Source organism: Rhinatrema bivittatum, chromosome 2 (genome assembly GCF_901001135.1).
Source record: "Rhinatrema bivittatum chromosome 2, aRhiBiv1.1, whole genome shotgun sequence".
In the NCBI taxonomy this organism is placed as follows: Eukaryota; Metazoa; Chordata; class Amphibia; order Gymnophiona; family Rhinatrematidae; genus Rhinatrema; species Rhinatrema bivittatum.
Window position 1 is genome coordinate 299,040,401 of NC_042616.1, and position 20,258 is coordinate 299,060,658.

The 20,258-nt window shown below is 42.2% G+C and overlaps 1 protein-coding gene across 7 annotated transcripts in view; it reads right to left on the reverse strand.

Moving 5' to 3' along the window:
- The window catches only part of TRAK1 (trafficking kinesin protein 1), a 250,356-nt gene that overhangs the window by 88,969 nt on the left and 141,129 nt on the right, over positions 1 to 20,258 (reverse strand). For 6 of the 7 annotated variants that reach the window (XM_029589678.1, XM_029589676.1, XM_029589674.1 and 3 more), the window contains 3 exons: positions 10,542 to 10,658; positions 5,479 to 5,579; positions 3,676 to 3,784 (listed from right to left, as the gene is read on the reverse strand). In XM_029589678.1, the coding sequence (XP_029445538.1) occupies positions 3,676 to 3,784; positions 5,479 to 5,579; positions 10,542 to 10,658 (327 nt within the window). Of the gene's footprint in view, positions 1 to 3,675; positions 3,785 to 5,478; positions 5,580 to 10,541; positions 10,659 to 11,592; positions 11,712 to 20,258 lie in introns of those variants that run through there. The other variant, XM_029589679.1, reaches the window with a different exon arrangement.

A 20,258-nucleotide genomic window follows, 5' to 3' on the forward strand; every position in this document is an offset into this window, starting at 1 on the left:
TAGTCAATGTATCTGTATTCAAGCTGAAAATTGTGGCCTGAAGATCTAACATATTTACTAATCTGCAACCACCACACTGGACTGCAACGTACTGCAATATACTTTTGGTATATAACTCACAGAAAAACGTATTGATAGACATGGATTTTAAAATTCTCTCTAGATACGTAAGAAATGCCATTCTGGGTCACACCAAAGGTCCATCCTGTCTCTGACAGTGGTCAATGCACATCATATGTACCCAGTAGGATCCAAAATAATAGATCCAATCCTTTTTGCTCATAACTGGGATAAGCAGTGGCTTCCCCATATCTACATGGCCTATGGACTTTTCCTCTAGGAGCTTGTCCAAATCTTTTTTTAAACCCAGCTATGCTAACTGCTTCTACCACATTTTCTGGCTATAAATTCCACAGTTTAATAGTACGGTGAGTGAAAAAAATACTTTCTCTAATGTGTTTTGAAAACACTACCCATTAGTTTAAAGAAGTATTCCCTGAGTCCTAGAACTATTGGAAAGGGCTATCCACAATGAATATGCATGCGATACATTTGCATATACTGAGTCTCCATGGTATGCAAATGTATCTCATGCATATTCATTGTGGATATCCTGAAAACCCAACTAGCTGTGGGGGCCCCAGGACAGGTTTGGGAATCCCTGTCTTAGAGGAACCGTTCCATCCTTTTTATCATTTTGGTCACCCTTCTCAGCACCTTTTCAAGTTCTGCTATATCTTTTTTGAGACAGAAATGAACACAATATTGAAGGTGTGGTGCATTCCTTTCCTTATAATATATAACATTCTATTTGGTTTCTTGACTGCTAATGCACACTGAGATGAGGATTACAAAGCATTGTCGTGACTCCCAGACCCTTTTCCTGGGTGGTGATACTAACACGGAATCCAGCATCATGTAACTATAGTTTTTTATTATTCTTTCTTATATGCGCCACTTTACACTTGTCCACATTAAATTTTGTCTGCCATTTAGACGCCCAATCTCCCAGTCTTGCAAAGCCCTCCTGCAATTCCTAACAATAGGCTTGTGATTTAACTACTTTGAATAATTTTGTATAATCTGCAAATTTGATAACCCCATTCATCACTTCCTTTTCCAGATAATTTATAAATATATTAAAAAGCATGGGTCCCAGTGCAGATTCCTGGGGTACTCCACTATTTACCTTTCTCCCTTGAAAGAAATGATCATTCAGTTCTATTCTGTTTTCTCTTTTAACCAGTTACCAATTCACAATGGGACATTTGCCTCCCACCCCTTGACTCTTTAATTTCCTGATGGGCCTCTCATGAGGGACTTTGTCAAAACCCTTTTGAAAATGCAGATATGCTATATTGACTGAACCACTTGTGTCCACATATTTATTAACTTCTTCAAAAAAATCCTACAGATTTGAATGACAAGACTTCCCCCCCCTTTGCTAAATTATGTTGCCCCATTATTCTGTTTATATCCAGAAGGCCAGTAATTTTGTTCTTCAGAATAGCTTCTACCTTCTGAGGAACAAATAAAAAATCATTGAGACTCCCTTTTCTTAGGAGGGAAGTTATCAATCTGCTGCTCAATTAAATAGGTTTTGCTGGCTAGATAATTATTCTTATATTTTTCTCTTCTTTGATCACCTATTGCTCCCACCCTCCCCTTCTCTATTGTGAACTTTGGATCATGTATGTTTCTGGACATTTTCTTTTCCTGTATGATTTTTCCTGGAGTTTATTAATACATGCTGGATGGATTTCCTCTGCAAATGTTACTGTCTTCATGTGAATTGTAAATTATATATAAAAATAAAATATTAAAAAAAAGAATAGCTTCTACCATGTCACCTGATAGAAGAGGTTTGCACTGCTTCGTATTACTCTGTAGGGCAGATTTTAAAAGGTGCACGCGTGTGCGCTTCCCGGCGCACGCACATGGACGTGCTGATTTTATAACATGTGCGCACCGGTGCTCGTGTGTTAGAAAATATGTGGGCGGCGCACACAAGGGGAGGTAAAATTTTGCAAATTTGCGTAGCAACGAGATTGGGGCTCTCCAGTTCCATCTTAGTCCGCTCCAATTTAGGAGCAGACTGGGAGGGAACTTTCCTACCCCCTACCCTCCCTCTAAACCCCATGTCGTCCATAAGTTCCTGAAGACTCTCCCCTAAGTTCATTATGTTCCTTTAATTTCTGTCATTCTCCTCTCTGTTTATCTGTTTAATTATTTTAAAGGCTAAATGTTAATATCCATGTTATTTTTATAATGTTATTTGTTAAATGTAAGCCCCCGAGGCGACAGTTTTGTTTCATTGTACACCGGTGCGATGTGTATATTATACAGGAGCGTCGGTTTATAAAAACAAAAAATAAATAACCCCCCCCCCTTTTTTTTCTATCTTTTTTTTCTTCGAGTTACTTCAGGGCCCGACCTGAAGTAACTTGTGTGCGCTGGCAGATGGCCTGCATGCGAGGCTCTGGGACAGTGATGAATAGCGCTGTCCAGCCCCCTAGACAGCCCCCTGGACAGCCCATCCCCGCCCTCCGGCCCTCTCATTTGTCAGGACCTGGCACTTATGCACATATTGCCACTTATGCACATGGCCAGGCCCTTTTTTAAATGTGCGCAGTGCGTAAGTGGCAATTTCTACGTGTGTGGCAGATTTAAAATCTGCCTGTGTATCCATACCTCTGAAAATACAAAATAAATGATTCATCTCATTGCTACATACCCAGGAAATTCAGTCCTGGAAGTCTGCATCCAGGCTAACTTTAATGATTGGGAAATAATAAACCTCCCTAATACACAAACTTGGCATCAGTGCAGCATTACATACCACAAATGAGCCTTGGGGGCAGCTTTGTGCCCACAATGGTTGGCTACTCCTGATTATTAAATTAATTACCAGCTATTAACTGGAAACTACACAGTGAAATAATCAACGCAGGCATGAGGAGAACCTCCATGATATGCAGCATGGCCCAATACAGACGCTAAGATGACTGCAAATAAGGACGTTAAGGCCCATCTTGTCTTCCTGACCCCACTGAATCTCTACTTTTCCCTTAATTTCTTTGAACTAAGAATCATCTGTGCTTTCTTTCTGCTTTCTTAAATTATATTACTATTTTTGCTTCCAGCACTTCCACCTCCACTGGGCGGCTTCTATGCATCCACCGCCCTTTCTGAAAAGAAACATTTCCTAATGTTACTCCTGGGTCCTACCCCCTCTGTGAGTCTCATATCATGACCTCCTATTCTAGAACTTCCTTTCTACTGAAAAGGGTTTTGCTTCTTGAGCATTATTTATACCTTTGAGGTACAAGAATGTCTCTGTCATATCTCTCCTGGCCTGACATCTAGCACAGATATATAGGTCTTGAAGTATTAGCTCAAAACCTTTGGTGCAGACTCTGCCCCATTTTGGTAGCCTTTGCCTCTGCCCTTGTGACTGGACACAATACTCCAGACAAGGTCTTGCCAATGACAAAGCAGGCACTATTCCCTTGACTTGATATGGCTATTATATGGCTCAGTGCATTCCTTATTGTTAGGACATTTGTTTTCTGTGCTTAAGGAGGGTTGAATGTTTTAATTATAACTAGAAGTAAACAACAATATATATATATATATATATATATATACACACACACACACTAATGAGCATTCTACCTCTGATCGAAGCACAATATTCTCATCTTCAAGGTCCTTTAGCTTCTTCTGGAGAGAATCAAAGTGAAAGTAGTTTTGCACGGAGGAGCTGGACTCATTCCTTTTCAGCCTGGTAAAACGAAACATTCACAGAATGTGACTGAAGATAAGGAAGCGAAGACCCACATAGTCTGCCTAATTTATACCTCTACGAAATATCAAAAACGGTTTCACTGGTCAATCTTTTTATCATTACAATTCGCCACAAAAATGTTAATTTAATGCAATTAATTTTGTAGGACCAATACTCAAAGAGTCTGTATATCAATCAGACCCACCCTGGAAAGGTCACATTACTTTATTATGTATCTCAAATGGGACTTTATCATGAGCTAAGTACCTGGACTTTGTCTTTTCTAATGGATTAAAAATTACTGTGTTTCGACGTCTGGAGTATTTGGCCACGGAATAGGTCGATTAGACTATTTGTATTGAAGTTCCCGTGGCAGTATGGAATAATTTTAAGAAAAAATACTAAAAACATTTGAGATACATAATAAAGTAATGCAACCTTTCCATGGTAGGTCTGATTGATATACAGACTCTTTGCGTATTGGTCCTACAAAATTAATTGCATTAAATTAACATTTTTGTGGCGAATTGTAATGATAAAAATATTGACCAGTGAAACCGTTTTTGATATTTCGTACTTGTACTTTAAGGTTTCTGGAGTACACTGTGTGTTTTTGGGCCAATTTGTTGTAATTTATACCTCTGACACGGCGTCAGCCCCCCCCCCCCCAAAACGATAAGAAAACTACATGAAATTTTGTGGGTTTTCTTACAGTCCCCCCCCCCCGAAGAGCGACGAAATAGGAAATGTTGTCTTTTTCCTATTTTGTCGCAAACGAATGCACATCCTAGCACTGAAGCCTTTGGGCTTTAGATTTTCAACAATCTGGATCTTTTTCTGGACTTGGGAGGGGACAAAGGGGAGTGGGATGAGACACAGGGGCTAGTATGTTTCTATTCCTGAAATCTGGAGTCTGCAGCCTTTTAGATCAGCAGTATATTTTACTGCGGGGCCATTGCCGCTCTGTTGGAGGATCGCGTGCCTGCAAAGCTGCTGGTGCATGCAACTTGCACCTGCCTGGAGGCAGGTACAAAAGGTAAGATAATAATTTTTTTGGGAGGGGGGGTTAGAGTAGGGCTGGGGGGGAGAAGGTTAGGGGAAGGGGTGGGAAGGTCAGGCTGGGGGAAGGGATCGGGGGAAGGCAGCATGGCTCGGCCTGCGCAAGGTGCACAATTGTGCACCCCCTTGCGTGCGCTGACCCTTGATTTTATAACTGGTGCGCGCAAGTTATAAAATTGGGCGTACATGTGCACGTGCCGGGTAGCGCGCGCACATGTAGGCCGCACGCGCTTCTTTTAAAATCTAGTATAACAGTATAGTATAACAGTCACTGGGGCTTTGATATTATGCCTGTTTTGATGTTAGCTGCCTAGAAGGAGGGATAGTGCAGCCTACAAATATTTGAATAAATAAAAATAATCAGGCTGGCTCCTATATCCCCAGACTTGGCAAGCAGAAACTCTCAAGAAAGCCCCTCTGCCTGCTGTTCCAGGAAGTAATACTTCCCCCCTGCATGCAGTTCATTTAACCAGCTCCACTGGGATCGGTAACTGTGTGTAAACAATCCCCCATTTGGGCCTACCCCTGGTGGGATAGAGGTCGGTGTACTGGGGAGAGGCAAAAGGTGGTGGTGATGTGGAGGAAGAGGCACTGAGCAAAAAAAAAAAAGTCAACTGGTTTTGCTGCCTTACGGTGTTGAGCAGATGGATTCTGGTTCGCTTTCTTCGGCGGCACTGGTGTAGAACTGGAGCAGCTCATCCTTCATAGACAGCTCATGGCGTAATTGGGACACCTGTGCAAATGAGAACGAACACCACACCCTGCTTATCACAACAATCTGTAGAAGACAGATGACAATAACCAAAAAATACCCAACACAAAATAGTAACTGAATAATATGATAATGGAGAACATGGGAATCGTGGGAAAAATAAGGTCAAAGTAGAAGGTTTTTCAGTTTGGATTTGGTAGGGAGACAGCATCAGGGTGTCCTGGATCTCAGGGGATAGCTTATTCCAAAGGAATAGAGCAAGAAGGGGAAACGCCCAAAAGCAGAGGGGGAAGCCCACTCAGCATGCAGAGAGATGAGTATAGCAGTTTGTGTGTTAGTTACCGTCAGAAAACTACACTATCGTGCTGAGGATAAGCCAAGTATAGAATGACTACAGCAACCATTGGGAAAGGAGCTTTAAATCCAGGGGACAGGAATGTTTCACAAGTTTCACAGATGCACACTCCGTGTTTCAACAAAAATCAAACTATTACGGGCAGCACCAATCTAGTTAAGGTTATAGTGGCACTCAACTTAGGCCTTATTCTCTGACAACGCGCCGCGTTTCTGAAAACTTGATCAGGTGATTTTTAAGAGAGGCAACATGTGTGTGGTGGGGAGGGAGGGAATCAGCAAAACGATCAGCTTGAAAAAAAAAATGCAGGATTTCTTTGTGCTTGTGGTGTTCAGAAATCCATTTTCGATTTGGAAAAATTTCCTAGTCCATGAGAGGCACAGCACTTTTTATATATATATATATATATATACATAGTTTACAATTTTGAGAGCTTTTACAAATTCCAATTTAAGATTCAACCAACAGACAGGCATTCTGTCAACATTGTTGCTGCTGAACAGGACACAAAGTAACTTCAAAGGTGTCGAGATTCATCTTCTATGGGTGTAGATGGTCATATGGATACTCTATCCATATGACCATCTATACTCTATTAATGTGAACGGAACTAAGCACTATGGGTGAATTTTCAAAACTTTACATGTACAAATCATCATATATACACATGTACCCTCTACTCGCATATTCCTTTTTTTTCTTTTTTTTAAATAAAAGTCAAACATATCCGCATATTTTCACTTTCGTGCGCACAGCAATCTAGAGGCATTCCAGGGCGGAGCCAACACTTATGCATGTAAGCTGCTATTTTAAATGACTACTTATGCGCGTACATTTGCCAACCTACTTGTGTATTTTTACACCTGATAATTATCTGGCATAAGTGATATTAAATGTATTTATTGTGTAGCACTGACAAGGTTGGAGGTCTGGGTGGACTGGAGGGGGAAATTCAGGCTGAAGAAACAGGAGGGTCTTGATGAACTGAGAAGGACTGGGCAAACTGGTGGACTAACTGGTAAACTGAGTAAGTCCTACTTTGCTTTTGCTCATAAAATATACGTGCATATATTTTTAAAATAGTTGGGTAAAGTGTGCACATTCAATGCACTTAAACAGTGGTTTCAACGCATTGCATGTATTTGTGCATAAGCCTACATATGCATATATGTTGTGGGGTAGATATATGTGTATTTTATATAACAGGCATAGGCTAAAGGCTAGAGGATGGGAATAAATAAAGCTTGGAGGTAACCTGCACGGAGCAGCAGTTACTACCTTGGGAAGCTTGCTAGACAGACTAGATGGACCATTTTGGTCTTTTTCTGCCATCATTACTATGTTACTAATAAAATACTTTCGTATATCTGTTTGCAACCATTTATGCCTGTATATGTAGCCACATACATTTGCTTGAAATGTATCCTTCCTTGGTAGATAAATAAGATGGCACTGAACTGAAAATCTATAGCAACACCACAGTGAATCATTTAAGCCTCCCACAGCTTAGCAGTGGGAGCCATTCCAGCTTTCCCTTGAGTTTCATCAGCCACGCTTGGACAAATAAGCTATACCTTTGCAGAGCTCACAATCTGCTTCCCCAAACTAAGCCATGCGGCTACACTGACTCTAGCCTTCCAATACTGCTGGCAGGATGAGGGTAGATCCTGCCCAACAGATTCGTGAAAAGTGGAGGAATGCAATCCCTTGACAGAGAGTGGAAACACAAGTCACACAGCTGGAGAAGGGAGAGAGAAGGCAACTATCAGAGATGTGGGATGGAAAGGCCGCTGCACTACAGAACAGAAAATGTTTTTGTGCTTTAATTTTATGTAGGAAATATTCAGTTTTTAAAAATTCAGTGTTTCATACAATTCATTAGTAACAATAACTGGACGCCAATGCAACATGAGGCAAGTTTGGCGATTTCAAATTTTGAATTTGTTTCAGTATAACATTTAAGGGGATTATGAGTGTGGGCATTTTTTTACCTACAGACTTCACACTAATATTCAAAGAGAAAGTCCGCGCATATTTTCACTTTGAAAATTATCTTGGCAAAACTGCCCACATGCGTTTAAACTTGCTAATATGTATGGGGAGTTTTCCCGATGAAATTTAAACGCATACTTTTTAAAGTTAAAAATGTGTGTGAAACTTGGAAACACTCCCTATGCCCACCTCAGAAACACCTCTCTGCTAAGCAGATAAAAATACCTGCCTATGTATGTGTGTTTTTTTGACCCATGTATCTGGAAACAGCTTTCACAATTTCCCTCCAAGTGTCTATTGATTTTTTTCCCCAATCAAATATTTCAGTTCAACTATCTGGCTACTTGAAATACAAAGATACAGCATGGGAACGTAACATGGAGGGTAATTTTTTTATACTAATTCTATAGACCAATCAACAAGCCAAATCAAATCAGAAACCTATATAGGACATCAGGGAAAACTGCATGGCAAGGTTTTCATGCAAATTTTATTCAAATGAGAATTTTGCATGGGAAAATTTTCCAATTCAAATTTTTCAAGAAAGCTCACATCTCTGGCAGCAATGGAAGTCAGGACGGAGGAATGCAAAGGGAAAAGGGCTGTCAGGGTGCTGAGAAGGGAAGAGGCCTGAGAGAACGAAGAGGGGATGACAGCCCTGAGGAGATAAAGAGGAAGAGAGGCCTCAGAGTCTGATGAGAGGGCAATAAAGGACAGGCTCAAGGAGAGGTAAACAACAAGGGGAGACAGGGAGGGGAAAAAAAGATATCAGGACCTGAGGGGGACAGGACTGGGCAGGAGAAAGACAAAAAACAAGGGAGTAAAAACAGAAGCACGATGAAAATGAAGAGAGTGTGAGGAGGGGGAACTAAGGTGTCAGAACGGGTAGGGGAGACCGCGAGACAGGTCTCAGAGGCAAAGAATAGGGAAAGTCACAAAATTTGAGAGTAACAGCATGAAAGTTTGGGAGGGCAGGTGATGATGAGGATGTGGAGAAGAAAGAAGAACGAGGGTCATTTTATAACACGCAAAACTTGCCCACTGCAAAAATGCACAAGTCACTCCTATTCTGAAAGTGAACTTATGCGCATAATTCGGCTTAGAAAAGTATCCGATTATAATATGTATTAAGTAACCTACACAAAGTTACACCTGCTTTTTGCAGCACGCATCGGGTTAATCTACGTGCATACTTTGTAAAATCATAAGCAAGTGAGTAAATCTCCACTCCGTCCTCCCGGAACGCCTATATATTCTCCACATAGGAACGCTTATATATTCTCTACATAAAAGCATCCATAACATTGAGTTATGATCACACTTTTATGCACCCAAACCCCACGCATTTTTATAAGGAGACGTGTTTTATGCACATCAATAGATTAGAAAATTCCTTCAGTGGTGGTAGGGGGGCAGCGAAGCAATAATTTGGAGACCTAAAAAAAGGACCTTAAAATATATTTTTATTCACTGGTGAGCTGCGACAAGACACCAAACCTACATTTGGACATTATTTTTGACTTCCCTCATCATCAGCTGATCTACGTCAACTAATAAATGCAGACAGCTAAAAATAATTTCCATGTCATTACTTTGCACTTTTAATCTTAAACGGCATCGGAGGTTTGTTAAAAGAGGCTAAATCACACTAGTTTAATCACATTCACAGGGTCTAGTTTCAGTTTTGTTGGTCTTTTTTTTTTGGATCAGTGTGAGGCCTGTGTCAGGTTGTCTGGAAGCTCAGCACAGCACTGGGACTCAAAGTTAGGATAAACAGAGGAGGGGGAACTTTCAAAACCTTTAGGCTCTATCATTTCCTCCGTATTAAAATTAAAATCTAAACTAACAAAAAGGAGGTACTTACCGTATTTTTCGCTCCATAAGACACACTTTTTTCCCCCCAAAAGAAAATGTATGTGCGTCTTAGGGAGAGAATATAAAGAAAAACTAAAACTCTAACAAAACCCCCCCACCCTCCTGACTCCCCCAAGACCTGCCAAATTAATTAAATACAACCCCCACCCTCCTGACCCCCCCCCCAAGAGCTGCCAAATTAAATACAACCCCCCACCCTCCTGACCCCCCCCAAGACCTGCCAAAAGTCCCTGGTGGTCCAGCGGGGGAGCGGTCTGGGAGCGATCTCCTGGACTTGAGCCGTCAGCTGCCAGTAATCAAAATGGCGCCGATGGCCCTTTGCCCCAACTATGTCACAGGGGCTACAGTTACATACTGTTAATTTAAAGGGTTGGGATGTTTTGGGGTTTGTTTGTTTTTTTGGGGGGGGGGGTTCCCAGAGAAAAATAAAAGTTTTCTGATCTGGGGAGTGGACCTAAATGGCCCTCCCCAGACCCAAAAACAAAATGGGGAGAAACAAAAATGTTATGCACTCCCCTAATTTGTTCCATAAACGCACAGACGCCCGGGGACAGAGCCTGTTTAGCACACATTTTATTTTTTGTTTAATTTATCCCCTCTGAATCCTAGGTGCGTCTTATGGAGCGAAAAATACGGTACTTCTTTCTTATGCTTTCACTGGTAAATGCCGTAGCTACAATTTTTTTTTTTTTTTTTACACTAGTAGCACTTGTGGAAGGTTGACAGTGAAAAGACAGGAGACTAAAGGAGAGACACCTTACCTCTTCCCTGATATGCTCTACTTGTTCCTCCAGGTACTCGTTTCTCTCCGTTAGAGTTTTATTCTTCTTTAGCAATGACTGACCAATACGTGCAGCTAATTCCAGGTCCCGCTCTTTCTGTGGAAGACAAGAAGAGGCCTCTTTTATCCTGAGAATTCTGTTCACCAACCACTGACAGCAGAACTGGGCAGGGTCAAAACGGCAACATTTCTGGAGAACAATTCTTCATTCCAATGATGGACACGTGCCTTGCCCCATCGGGAGCAAGGCAAATAAAGCTTACGAATGCTCTTGCTGCAGAGTCGCCATAAGAAAGGTCGTTACCAATTTCACCGTGGCGTGGCCCAAGCAAGCCCACCAGGGTTTCATGATACACAAATTCATATACGCACACAACCAATCTCAGGTAAATTTAAATTTGCCTTGGATAACCTAAAACACTGGTGTCCACTGCTCAAGGTTGCTTATTTTCCGAAATACATCATGATTGAGGGGATGACTAGATTTTCTAAAAGGTTCTTCAATATTTTATTAATGAGAGGATTTATGAACATTTCTGGTGTCCAGTGATACAGGAACATACAGCATAAATTGCTCAAAGGTTGCAGATTTCAGGGAGCATCCACAGTTAGAAGCACCTCTGGAATTTCTACAGAAATCTGACCTTTAAGAGGTTCACAATGCACCCTGCTCAGCAACAGTGATCGGGAAGCCACTGTTGAAGAACAAGGAGACTGGGTATATTTTTAAGGGAAAAGAACAAAAAAAAGTGCTTTAGCAAAAGCAGAAACAGAGAAAAATCCTAGAGAAATCAGAGTACAGCATATCTGCAGTTCACTGGAAAAGTTTTAAGGAAGGAAACAAAAAGTACAGTTTATACATTACACATCAGAGTCCCTGGGCTGTAAATGTGTATTTTATTTATTTTATTTATTTATAGGCTTTTCTTGCTGACATTCGTAAGGCACATCATGCTGGCTTACTTTGAACTGAAAAGGAGGAAAATACAATGAACAGAAATAACATGGAAAGCAATCCACCTCATTAGTACCTGATAAAAGACTGAGGACAGAAATATGCTTTGGCAAAGTCAATAGACAAGGAAAGCACGCCAGAGAATCGTGTGCTAAAGAATCCAGTAAGCAGTGAACATCAAAAGCATCTTCTCCAAATGGCTTCCCTCTGACTGTGCCTCTGGGGAGCAGAAGTACAAAGCAAGGGGGACAGATGTTTTGAGCGAAAGATTACTGGGTACAACACTAACTTTTAGGGGTTTGTATGAAAACACTTTTGCTTTGTGCGGTTACTGTGTTTTGTTTGCCAGTTTGTAGTGTTTCATTTCACAAGTTGTGTCGTTTATTTCGTTTTGCCCTTTATTTCATTTATTTATTTAAACAGTTTTATATACCGTTGCACGGACAAATCCATCTCAGCAGTTCACAATTAATCATAGTTAAAATAGGGGGGGAAAAATAGAAAAATACAATTATTATATTATAAATATACATAAAAAATCTGGATTTTTAAAATTATAAAATTACCAAAAGATAAAAAGTAAAAGCAATATAAGTAAAAAAAAGTTAAGACACATTAAAAATGTCTAAAGCTCCTATGTTAGTTTTTCTCGTCTGCATAGGCTTGCTGGAACAGCCATGTTTTTAGTCCTTTCCGAAATTGTCTCTTATTTCCATTAAAATCTCTGGAGGAAGCAATGCATCCTATTTTTCAACTCAGCCACTGAGGTTTTTCATCCAACTTTTATGAAACTTGCTGGGAGGCAGCAGCCGCAACGGCCTCCCCCAAGCCCTACGATAGAGGCAAAACAACATGAACAGTGAAACCAACACCCCAAGGCGAGAGAGAGGTAAAGCATGAACCCCCCCCCCCCCCCCCCCAAGATACTGCGTGAGGAGCAAAGCAGCACAAAACATGTAGGAGCAGGAGCAATTGTGGCAACAAGATCCCAAGGAATTCAGAGAAGATCTCAAACAGGTGGCTGTTGAACTCAGGGCCACTGTGGCATCCTGGAAGGGCTTCAGGATGCGCACCACCTGTGTCAGGTGTAACCAATCCTGATGCCCCCGGGTGGGGGGGGGGGGGGGGCAATCCTAATTTATGTCAGTGTGCACAGACAACAAATGAAGGGATGTCTGCTGCTCCACTAACCTCGGCATCATGAGGCAGCCACAGCCTGAATAAGGCGGTTCAGAGGCATCCCCCACTGTTTCCTCCTTCTCTCAAAGCTCATACCCACCCCTTCATGCCCTGGTTAAAATGTCCCACTATTTTCCTGCAGCTCTCTAAATAGACTCTGCAGGACAAAGCTGCCGACTCTCCTCGCTCCCCAGCCAGGGGGCATCCCTTACTGCCAGGGTGCAGCCAGTATGCAAAGCATCACGTTGCTGTCGCTGTCTAACGAAGAAAACAGGAATGTTCCTGCCTCTCTGGCCTACAGGCCCTCAGTCATCCCCCGATCACCTCTAAGATGTAGGCTGAGGTATGGATGACATGAAGCAGAGCCCAGCTGTATTTTGCAGTTCACCTCACTAGAGCTGCTGCCTGTCCTTGCCTCATCTAACTGCCACAGGTTTGCCACCAGTGTGCTAGACACGAACAGCATTCTCACTGGTCTAAAAGGCGTGCTTCAGTGTCTTGATCCCAGTATCACTACCAGATCATCTAGACTTCTAGATTTAGCTGGGGACTATCCCAAGGATCTCATATACAGTTTTCTTTTGCAGGAAATATCAACTCATCCTGTAGGTTAAGACACTACAGTCTTAATCTTGAAGCAAATAGTTCAGATCACGTAAAACATCAACTTTTCTGAGATAAGTTTCTGCAGCTTCACAGGAAGCCCCTTAGAAACACTCCTCACTTTTCTTCAGTATAGAAGCAAACTCCTTGAAGGAAGGTCCCTTTCTCCTCCCAAGGCTAGAGGCAAACCCCCAGTAGGTCCATACCAGCATGTGCACAAATCAAAGAGAAGCATGGAGCAGGATGATAACATTGAGTTACAGCATGGATATAGGGTAAATGTATTAGGAGACTATAAGGGCCCTACATCTATTTCAAAATGTTTCTCCTTGCAGGCCTCTCTGTCCATGACACTAACTCCTTCTACATCCAGTCCCTTCTCAAATTTCATATATCTCCCTTGTTATCATCAGCTCCAAGTTAGTCATTCACCCATCCAGCCAACTTCCATTTGTTCCTTATTTGCTTTCCTATCTTCTTCTTTGCTGTCTCGATAAGCTGAGACTTTCAGCATTTAAATCCACCCCTCTACTCTGCCTAAAAAGAAAGTTGTACTGTTTTTTGTCTCCATAATCTTTGGCCTGGGGAGCACGTGAACTTTTCAGATTTCAGATGCTAAGCCTGGAGAGGTGACCACAGGGAAAGTACTAGGTGCCGTGGGCTGCAGAAGGTAATGGCAAACCACAGTAGTAACCTGCCAACAGTGTTTGAAGTAGGGCCATGATCACCCAGTTCTGTAATGGACGCAGTACTCACCACCATCATTCGCTCGTGTGGAGGGAATGGCGGCCACTCATCTAGTAACATCTCATCTCAGTTTCTCTTCCCGCAGAAACAGAATCATAGAATATGATGGCAGATAAGGTGCCCAATACGATTCCCGGTGCAATGTCATTGACCACAGCTGATTTCTGGCTTTCCCCCTCACTTATTTGCAATTCGAGTCCCTCTGGGCTTATCCCATGTTTTCCTGAATTCCACTAATGTTATCCTCTCTAGCACGTCCACCGGGAGGCAGGCCTTGTGTGCTATCCTCTTTCTGAGCTGTATCTTTAATGGCAGTAGTTATGAGCTGCATCTGTTGCCAAATAAAGGTTTGGCGCCCGCAGTCTTATAGACAGGTTCCTTCCGATAGTACTTTCCATTCCTTCCTTTTCCCTCCATGCCAGCAAGGACCTCGCTTCTACAGCGCTTTCCCAGAAACACATCTCTGCAAGAGAAATGGCTCTAGACAGCCAAAGGTGCGGTTCTGAAGGGTTTCGTTTAGATGAATAGTGAATAGGATCCTCCTTTGTCTCCAGGGAACACCATATCCTGAACCGTACATACAGCGTTTTGTGCTAAGTGTTGTGGCTGCAACTCAGAAAAATTGTCACAATGAAGTCCCTATTGAACTTCCAGGCAGAAGTATGGTTGCAAAACTTATGCAAAATCAACACAAATGAATCCAAGCAATACAATGATTTAATTAAAAAACAAAACAAAACAAAACACTAGCATGATAGGAAGACACTAAACCACACAGTTCAGTTCAACAATCAATTCACCGACATAAAATTAGCTCACATCTGTTTTTAAATCAGAAAGCTAGTTTCAAAACAAAAGCAGCAACACTGACCTTGAGGACATGACTCCGAAATAGATCTGTGAACACAATAAAAGACCACAGTTGCCTAGATGGCTTGATATTATAGATCTGCCTGCCCAGACACTCCATTTCTTCACAGCTAGAAAATGAATGTCGCTAATGTTGCTTTACCTTCTATTCTGAACAGGTGACCACACCACACAAATGTTTCCTCTCTTTTCCACTATATTTTAGCCTTTGGTAAATACTAGCAACTCTGTTCTCCCCCACAACAGCAAGAGGATATTGTGTCAAAAGAAGAGAGAATAGATCATTCAGCAAAATTAGAAGAAATCACAAAATGGGAGGGCAAACTTCCTACTATTTAATGAGCACATGTCTGTCAGAGGAGACTAGAGTTAAAGAGAGTACCTAATGAGACTGGTTCCAATGAACTATTAAGAGAGTGATTTCCAGCTCAGCCCATGAAATTACACCCAGCCAGCCTGGTTTTCAGGATACCTACAATTAATATACACAGTTCACTCTGGAAATGAGATGTTAGGCTCAGCTGAGCACGAACCTGCATCCTAGGAGTCCCAACCGAAAGACTATTGCACCCTAGGGCTCCTGGCTCAAAGACATTCGCAATGAGCTCTCCCTACTGCATGGATGTTTCCCAGTATGTTCATAACTTCTACCCAGGGGCAGATTGGCCTATTGGGTATCGTGCTTCCCCCAGTGGGTCGATCGCTCCCATCATGTGTTTTTTTTTTTCTGCTTCCTGGCCAAAGAAAAGAAGAGGGGCTACTGCGGCCAGAAGAGAGACCTGCGGGGCGGCAGCAGAGCCCATCTTGCAACGGCTGGAAGAGGAGCCTGCAGGGCCACGGCATAGCCAATTCTGCCACAGCCCAAAAGCAGGCCCGCAAGGCTGCACGGCCTTTCCCCCCTCACACCTTGCAGAAGCAGTGTGGTAGCAGTGGCCTCCTTCCCCAGCAGTGAGGAGCAGCGCTGCCATCCAACAGCAGCCACAGAAAAGGCCCAGAAGAAAGGGGGAGGACTGAAAGCTGTATGTGTGTATGCTTGTGTGTGTGAAAGACAGATTACGTGTGATGTGAGAGAGTGCCTGTGTGTTTATGAGAGAGGGAGAACCTGCATGTATGCATGAGAAGCCTGCATGTGTGTGTGTACGAGAGAGCCTGCATATGTGTAAAAAAGCCTGCATGTGTATAAGCGTGACAGAGCCTGCATGTGTGTGAGAGCGAGAGCCTAAGTATGTGTGAGATTGTGTATGTATAAGAGAACCTGCATGTGTCTGTGAGAGCCTGTGCATATGTGAGAACGAGATTGTGTGTGTGTGTGTGTGAGAGAGAGAGAGAGAGAGCACCTGCATATTTGACAGCATATATTTGAGTGACAGAGAGCCTGTGTGTGTGTGTGGGGGGGGGGGGGGGGGGGGGGGAGAGAGAGAGAGAGAGAGGATAAAGTTGTGAGGCCCCACTCCCCTAATCCACAACAATCTGTGGGTGACTGGAAATCAAAAGATCCCAGGTACGGAGAGCTGGAGTTTTTTTTAATCCTAATATTTTAAATTCTGGGGTGTTCTTTCATGTGCCTACTGTTTGAATAGTTGGTGTTAGGAAATAAGAAAAAATGAATGAGTCACTTTAATTACTGGTTGCTCATTGGCTGTTGCTTGCTTGACATAATTATTCTTTTTATTAGTATGGTTTTAATATTATGAATGTTTTATATCTCTTGACTTTATTGCTTAATGTTTTTTGAGGAATGATGATGTTTTTGTTTTCCATTGTTGTATTGCATGATAAAGTCAGGCTTGCCGTGGTTTCCAGAGCACGTGTGTGAGAGTGAGTGAACATGTGTGTAAGAGAGAACAAATGAGTCAATGAGCAAGTGTGTGAGAAAGAGGACTATTTAAACCGGTGAGCATGTGTATGAGCAAGAACGAGTCAGTGAACATGTGTGTGAGCTAGTCAGCATGTGTGAAAGAGAATATAAGGCAGTTTGTGTAAAAATGAACATGCATGTTAGAGAGTACATATGAGAAAGAGGAGAAAGCTTGAGCATACCTCCTATTCCTGAGTAATCCATGACAATTCTCATGGAGACTGGAGTCTCAAGTTCCCAGGTTTGGAGAGCAGGGGATTTTTTTTAGCCTTAATTTTAATTATTCGGTGTTATTTATTGTGTCTGTTGTTTTTTAAATATTTTAATGATGTTTGGAAAATTAAAAAAACAATGTTATATGTTTTTAATTATTGGATATTCTATTCATCAGCTGCTCTGAAATATTTAGCCTTTTCTTGGGATTAGTTTTACTATTATAATTGATGGTTATAGTTTGATTTTATTGTTTGATGTTTAATGAGGAATGGTGATGTTTCTATTTTTCCATTGTTGCACTGCATACAAAGTTTGTCTTGTTACTGTTTCCAATTCAGTTTTTGTCTGTATGTTTCTAGTTATATTTTATTGTCACTTTATTCTGTATTTGGTGAGGGTATGTTTGTGCTCTGCATGTGTGACTGAGGTGAAGTATTCTGCTAGCATGTATTTTCTGTTTAGGGATATAGCACAACTTGGCTTGTTCTGTTTTCATAATATCAGGTGTATTAGTATTTTAGGGCTTGGTGTAATATTTGCAGTGCTGCCTTTTTAAAGGTAGGGTTGTTACTGTTTGAGTGCTGGCAGTTACTGCTGTTTTCATATGGGAAGTTTTCTATATTGTAATTTAGTTTAGTTAAAGCTTTCTGAGGGTCAACATGATTTACAATAGTCTTAATACCATATGTCAGCAGATGTCTTTTATTGCAGAATTTTCTGGTTGGTACCACAGCAGTGCATGTAAATACTACACATGTTGTAAATGATATTTTTACCTTAGCACACAATGTTTTTTGTCGTGTAAAATCAGTTAATATAAATGCATTTTTTTTTTAATTATTTGTGAAAAGAATGGGGCCAAGAGTGTGCAAGGCTGTAAAATTCACCTATAAAACCTAATATCCTTGCACCAGCCTTGGCTGCACTGGCTCCACACGAGAAAGAAGGATTCCATATGGAGCTGTGCTGCTTTGGGTTAGTGGCTCTCCCCAGTCTCGGCCATAAGCCCAGGGAACAGTATGGGTCACTTCTCGTCTCCCCTCCCCTGCAGTCAGTAGGCAGAGCAGAGCCTGGGGAGCTATAAAAGCAGAAGATTATGTAGCCTGCAGTCAATGGGAATGCACCAGAGTGGTGGGAGGGTGGCAGAGAAGTGGAGGCAAGCTACAGGCACAGGAAGGAAGGAGATAAGCCAGGAGGACGGGCCTGTCTGAGGTGACTAAACTGAGCTCTGAGAGAAGCAGCTGGCTGTGGAACCAGCGAGTCTTCTAGAGAAAGAGATTGGGAAAGGGAGGGGGCTGCTGCAGAATGGGGAAGGACTGGCAGCAAGCAAAAACTGTACACCAGGATGCAGCATTGCTGGACTGGGAGCACTGTGTGAACAAATAAGCAGCAGCACAACAGTAGCATGTCAGAGAGAGTGTGTGTCTGTGTCAGAGACACACACACCCATACACACTTTGTCTGTGAGAGTATGTGTGTGTGTGGGTATCTCTCTCTGACACAAACATGCTCATTCTTAGTGTGTGGGTGTGTTTTTGTGTCTGAGAAAGAATGTGTGTCTTTTGGGTGTCAATGTGTATGCGCCAATAAAGTTTCTGCAATCTAAACATCTATTTGTGATTGAGCGTGTGTGTGTGTGTTCTGACATTGGCTGGCAGTGCCATTACTTGGAACCGGTTCAAGAGCCAGACTGGGAATCCAGGATATATCTCTATAAGAGATAAAGCAGATGTGTAGGGGGCCCAACCAATTTGCATGGATGGAATGGGGGTTGCAGCTTTGCTCACCCCAGTCTACTATGTGCTCACCTTCTTAGTTATTTAGGAAAGATAAAGTTTATTTTAGAGATATTTTGGCTCAATTCTGCCAGGTTCCAGGGTTCAAATGGCGTGCTTCGGGGAGCTGTTGACACATGCTGCAGGAAAAGTACATAAGGGCATCAGATACCCATGGACCGGTTTTGAAAAAAATCCCCCGGGCCAACATCTTCCTGCAATCTGCCCCTGCTTTTACCTGAGCCTGCTTTGGTTCATGTCTGCTCCAGCCCATTGCATCATCAGATAGGCCATATTGGCTGAATTATTTAACCTTCATTTTAGTTTCGATTGTCTGCCTTGGGCATTGGTGACCAGCTAAGTTCTAAATTTGCTCCTGTTTGATCCTGTTTCCTGCCTGTTCCTGCGTCTATCTTCTTGGAGTCACGTTGCTTCCTCGATCTGATTCTCTGGTTTGGACCTAGGTCTAGTCATCGCCTATGTGTCTGCCTCTGCCTGCTGGATCTGGCTGACTACAGCCTTGAACTGATCATAGGATAATGACCCACCTTGTTTAGTATTGCATGAGTGGGGGAAGGAATGGGAGTTGGTGCCCTTGTAGTGGCCCATATCTAATATATGGTAATGTGGAAACTCTACTGCTTTCATTGGATACATCAGAACTATAGATCCACATATATAATGGGACAAATGCAGTGGAGGCTTACATTCTTCTACATGATCTGGTGCTATAATAAAACTCTTATGTAATTATCAGACCAGGTCATTGTTCCTAGGCAAAGTGTCACTATGTATGTTTCCTGTTCCTAGGCAGCACGCCCTATGCACTATGAGGTGAGTTTTAAAAGAGTTGTTCATGTTAAAAGGCCCAAATCTGCAAATATATTGGCTGAGTATGAGCAACTTTTATTTTAAAACATGGAAAAATACATGCATGTATGTGGAAAAAAGGGGCGGATTTAGGGCTTTCTGGGGCGGGGCCATTTACACGCGTAAATCCCAGATTTTAAAACCAGCGAACGCAGCACGTGTCGGTCTGTTACCTGCATATATTTACTTCTGCTCCTTCTCAGGTGTAAGTCAGAATAAAACTCATTATAGCCAAAAACTGTCTGGGCGAGGGGACAGGGTAAACTAGGGGGAGTGCAAGCTAAAGAATCAGAGGGGTTCTGATGACCTAGTGATAGACTGATAAACTGGTGGACTAAGTTGTCAAACTGGTTATTTCCTTCACGTGCACAGGTTTTAAAATGTGCCCATTTGCGTGTGTGAAACAAACTTGCTTACCTGTAACAGGTGTTCTCCTAGGACAGCAGGATGTTAGTCCTCACATGTGGGTGACATCATCTGCTGGAGCCCAGCACAGAAAACTTATGTCAATGTTTCTAGAAAATTTGACTGGCACACTGAGCAAGCCACTATCCACACATCTACGCGGGGTCTCTCTTCAGTAGATCATGAAAAATAAAACAACCCAACTCTGTGGGGTGGTGG